At 39.4% G+C, this 5,066-nt stretch overlaps 1 protein-coding gene across 3 annotated transcripts; it reads right to left on the minus strand.

Moving 5' to 3' along the window:
* Positions 1 to 795: 795 nt before the first annotated feature.
* On the minus strand, positions 796 to 4,048 carry LOC111663278 (uncharacterized). 3 transcript variants are annotated; one of them, XM_023417433.2, is made up of 5 exons: positions 2,707 to 4,048; positions 2,423 to 2,478; positions 2,202 to 2,273; positions 1,808 to 1,894; positions 796 to 1,707 (listed from the first exon to the last, which is right to left on the minus strand). In XM_023417433.2, the coding sequence occupies exons 1-5, from the start codon at positions 2,741 to 2,743 to the stop codon at positions 1,069 to 1,071; spliced, it is 891 nt and encodes a 296-aa protein (XP_023273201.1). In that variant the 5' UTR covers positions 2,744 to 4,048; the 3' UTR covers positions 796 to 1,068. The 3 variants fall into 3 exon arrangements, with proteins under 3 accessions (XP_023273201.1, XP_023273191.1, XP_087032344.1); XM_023417423.2 differs by having other exon boundaries at positions 2,202 to 2,276; XM_087176218.1 differs by having other exon boundaries at positions 1,808 to 1,923; positions 2,707 to 2,727.
* Positions 4,049 to 5,066: the final 1,018 nt, after the last annotated feature.

The following is a 5,066-nucleotide window of genomic DNA, read 5'->3' on the forward strand; positions in this document are numbered from 1 at the left end:
GTCTGAAGCCATTTTGGTGAGAATAGATTATTTGTCACTGTTCAAGAAACTTCTGATGAGAATGCCAATCTTAGCTTCTATAAATTAAATTAGGGTCAGGAAACTTATATTGAACAGTATTGCAGAGAATATAGCCAAATATTTTCATATACTAGATTTTCACAGACTAGATAAAGGTGTGTGGTGCTCCCACCTGATGGTTGGAAGGATAAACCTTAAACGTAGGAGTAAATGAAACTACATAACTGCAAGCTACTGAGGAATAGACGAATGAGAAATTTTCTCAAGGCTTGTGAACGGGTTTAAGGTTTAAGGTCTTGTCTACAGCAAACATGGAAAAACCGGGATACCGTTGACACCATCAAGACTGAAGAAAATTAAGTTAGTCTAAGTAATGTCTTTTGAAATATAGGTACTACATTGATTTCCAAGAGGGAATTTACATGGCCTATAAATCTACAGCACTGCAGTCTGTATGATAACTGAAGATTTATTTTCCAGTAAGACAACCCCAATCATAAAGCCAAAGCGACAGGAATGGCTTAAAAATAATGACTGAAACTGGTTAATACTTATATCTAACTATTTTATGCTCATTTAGATTGGTTTGCTTTGTAGAAAGTACATTTGAACAGCTTGTCAATTGAACAAAATTTTGATTTTAAAATGGGCACCTGTGACTAAAATTCAGAGATGTATTTGCTGAATGCCATCTTAAAATCAGACTGAAACTTTACTATCCAGTGCAGTGCTAGATACTTATTTAACAATTTCAACCCAAAAAAAGCTGCATCATTTTTTCTTTCATATGGTTTTGCTTTTATTAGAAAAATGTATAGTTTCTTCATTGCCAGTGCATAGGTTGTACATTGTTTTACCATGGAGGCCAGGTTACTAGGGTAATTCCTCCCAACAAAACAAAAATCATTATTGCTCAAAAAGAGGCAATCAGCACAATGTGTGACACCTGTGAGACATTCAAAATTACTGGAGGTAGAAAAATAAACCAAAGTGCATAAAGTAACTATTTACAGTATTTCATTCTGACAGTCCATGGTCATAAAGGCTCTAACATGGTTCAGATGCAGAGTCCCCTGCCTCTTGTTTGTCCTCCATGTTGACGACACACTGCCTCTTTCTTTGCGCCAGTTCCACCACTTCTGCTCCAGGGAGCCCCAGCTTTCTCTTGTAAAGAGATCTGAGGTTACATGGGCTGGGGGATCTCTCAGTAGAGCTATCCAGCATCCAGGACGAGCTCCCTCCCACTGGGGTGAGAGGTCCAGATGTGTGAGATGTAGAAGATCTTGTGGCGTGCAAGCCTGAATCATCAAGCTGCAATTCGATATCCATGGTTTGGGGATGCATTGTTGAATCATTTGCCATTTCTGCTGTAAGATCTCTACAACTGTCCTTGTCACTGTGGGAGGGCAGAGTGTCAAGCTCACAGACCCAGAGCTCAGAATCACTCCCACATTTCATCGGGAGATCCAAAAGATGTTGCTGCTCTGTTACAGGATCTCTCATCCCATTTTTCATCACTTCTCTGAGAGCAACAGAAGCAGGGTTATGAAGAATGAATCTCCTGCTCCGGCCCGTAAACCGACATCCCCCTCCTCCTTGTCCCTGGTGCCTTGTTCGCCTGGAGACACCAAAATCGATGTTTGAGTCGTCCGAATCTTCAGAGCTCCCATCATACGGGTCCATAAACTACAGTGAAATTGTAATTATTTATTCATTCACAAACACCTAGAAGAACAGGATATGTTTGTGCCAAAAATTGATAAATTAATGAATGCAGACTGCTTACCAAAGAATAACAACCATGCCTTGCTGCAGGCTTCAGTGACAGTGTCCGACGCAATGTCCCACACTCTGGTGCGCTGCTCACACATCCCTGTTCCATGAGGAATTCAGTGATTTTTGCTTCGACAAGACAGTAATTCATTTTTAAATTAAAAAGCTCAATGCACGCTGGAAGTCAGATAATGAGTATATAGGGCAAGTTTCTGGGGAAGAAATGAAATTTGATCCCATTTCAAAACTAAATTGGTGCTGAAATACAATGGACAATGTTCTATATCTGGTATTAGGTTTAACTTTTTTTTAAAGCCATTTAATATATACTTATACCATATAAATATTGTCACTCCACTTGTACTTATTGTGTCATTGTGTGTACAAAGTTTGTACAAAAGCAATACCATAGTGCTGGTGTCCGACCATCTTGGACTGATTTCTGAGTCACTATCAGTGCTGGACTCCATTTTACACATCTCCTGACAGAAAACACCGGTCACTCAAGTCCACATTTATATGTCAAAGCAAGATAGAGATTAAATGCAAGTGATTTACAACTTTTTCAGAGAATAAAAGACCTGATCATTCTCAAATATGATGATTTAATGTACTTAACTCATCTCACCATGTATTTGAAAGCAAGTTGGTCCACGTTGTTGGGTATATGTCTCTCACTGTGACCTAAAATGGAAAAAAAAACAAAACATTAATTTGAAGTGCAATAATTATGCATCTAATGACATTCAAAAATACACCAAAACACATACAACTGAATTTCCTGTTGCAAAATATTAGGTATAAGGTATTAAATAAAATTAGAACGTAAAGCCATGCAGTACAAAAATACTAATTAAATCAATCGTCTAGCCCATGTTACACAATGTTAAATAAAAGAATACTGATACCTACCTGGAAGTGAGCGTTGTCGTCTTCTTCTACATGCCATGACATTTGGCGCCTGTAACTTCTCTGGACCACAAAGAAGTAAAATACTGAAATAATGTTGCTGTGTAGCGAACTTGCAGATTAATGAACTGGTAAGTAGCAGGTGGCTTTAATATGATGCGAGCAAGTGTGGTCGCAGGTAAGCAGCGTGGGCACGGTACACAGCGCTGACACGAGTTCAAAAACGCTAATAGTTTGAACATTTTAACAAAATAATACGTCCGGTGTTTGTTTTTTTCAAAATAAAACTCTTATTGTCCTGGTTGCTGCTAATTGACATCCTTGTTTGTCCAAAATGTTATTTTTGTTGCCTAATTCAGCTTTTCTGTTATTTAATCAAAGACAGTGTTTTTTACAAATATTTTCTTAACCCTGTAATAGAGTTTTAAAATCATAAAAAGCTGAGAAAGGTTTAGTTGATATATCTAACCTATGCCACCGATGTAAAATCTAAGTTAGGGTGTCCTGTTGTACTAGTTTATGTTTCCAAAATAAATATCTGTTACATATAGTTAAAGTAGATAATGTTATAATAACAACTTATTCTAAAGCAGCTACAGTACGTAACCTCCTCCACCAGTTCCCCGGTAAACCGTTGGGGGGAACGGGAGAGTAGTAGCCCGCTCCGTGGCCCGCTCCCCTCCGTGCGTAAGATCCGGCCTGGGGGAAAGGGATGAATGTTAATTTCAAAGATGGCGGCGGAGGGAGGAGGGAAGGAGATGAACGAAATTAAAACTCAGTTCACTACTCGGGAAGGTGTCTACAAACTCCTCACTCACTCCGAATACAGCCGTCCCAACAGGGTGCCTTTCAACTCGCAAGGCTCCAACCCCGTCAAGGTCTCCTTCGTGAACGTCAACGACCAGTCGGGCAACGGCGACAGGATCTGTTTCAATGTGGGCCGTGAGCTCTACTTCTACATCTACAAAGGCGTTAGAAAGGTAGCGTGCTAGCGGGGCTAATGTCAACGGAAATTCGTGATACGGCATGTTAAAATACATCACTACCATTTGAGCTGTTGCTGAACATCAGGCTTACATTGGCTGTATTAAATAACTGGCAGGTGCTTGACTTTCAAATTAGCTGGCAGCTAGTTAGCTTGGAGCTACGATGAAGCTAGCCTTCTAGTTAGCTAGCCAATGCGACTGGCTAACACTAGCAAGCCAGCAGCTACACCAAGGCCAGGGGCTAAATTCCGTCCCCAGTCTGTGACACTATTTTAGTTTTATGGTATCGTCGGTTTCGTCAGGCTGGTTTTACGATCATTAGGGTGAAGTTATCCTTTTGATGTTATTTAAGTTGTCATGGCTGAAATCTTTGCTGTAACGGTGAATAGTGACAGTTCTACGTTACCACCCACAACACCTGTCGACGCCCTTTGACTGACAGGTGTGAACACATCGCAGTGATGCCGATTCAGTGTATGAACGGTCATTCGGCTAGCAAGCTAACTGCTGCCGTCATCCTTCTGTGTAATAACACTCAACTCTTGGCATTGGGATGTGTCTGGACAAAATCTATGACCTGATCAAACTAAGCTGACTTGTTCTGCTTGTAGGGAAATGCTCTGTATTTTACAGGTTATAAGCATTCATGAAGGATCTATTCCATTACAGTATATTTCTGTGGTCTGTGTAGATGTTGAGTCACTAACAAGTAAGCCATTAACATGGATTCAGCTGACTGGACATCACAGGTTGATTGAAAGCAGCTGACTGCTAACTTGAAGTGATGTGTCATAGCCTTTTAAATATCCACACAGAATCATGTCCTTGTCATGTGTGTAATTTCAAGTGTAAATCAGCAATAGGCTGGCTGGAATACCACAAATTAGAAGAATTGTAGGATTATTTGTAGTAAAAGACAAAACTAACAGGAATTCTAGGCTTGTTAATCTTCACAATTTAAGTTTGACAGGAAATGGCGAGTTATAATGGTACAAGCAAATTAGTCACATGCCTGATAAAGACATTGATATTTGTTTTCAGTGTATCAAAATCACATCACAAGATTACATTCACAATACATCATCTTATCGATTATTTGTCCCATTGATGAGTTACAGCTTAAAAATATTGGTCATTTAATTTCTCTGGTAAAGTTTTGCTGGAGCAGATACATGGCTACAGGTTTAAAGTACAAAATTTAGTAAGACTGTCCTGTGTATTACAGTCAGCAGTTGACAAATTTAGCTGCTCACGATGACCTTATCATTTCTTTTGTGTGTATATCCGTAACCTCGCTTCTTACTACTGTTGACATAAGCTTATTATGTACCAGTTTTGGTGGTAATGCCAATCACTAAAATAATACCTAATACAATG

The sequence above is a fragment of the Seriola lalandi genome, unplaced genomic scaffold (assembly GCF_002814215.2).
Source record: "Seriola lalandi dorsalis isolate HSWRI2012SDOR001 ecotype SW California unplaced genomic scaffold, Sedor1 jcf7180002000915, whole genome shotgun sequence".
In the NCBI taxonomy this organism is placed as follows: domain Eukaryota; kingdom Metazoa; phylum Chordata; class Actinopteri; order Carangiformes; family Carangidae; genus Seriola; species Seriola lalandi.

Excerpts from the sequence above, each read along its gene's own strand:
- LOC111663278 (XM_023417423.2), bottom strand. The coding sequence starts at position 2,743 with ATGGCATGTAGAAGAAGACGACAACGCTCACTTCCAG. Across the intron at positions 2,277-2,422 it reads AACTTGCTTTCAAATACATG|GAGATGTGTAAAATGGAGTC; the intron begins GTGAGATGAGTT and ends GTTTTCTGTCAG. Across the intron at positions 1,708-1,807 it reads GGCATGGTTGTTATTCTTTG|TTTATGGACCCGTATGATGG; the intron begins GTAAGCAGTCTG and ends ATTTCACTGTAG.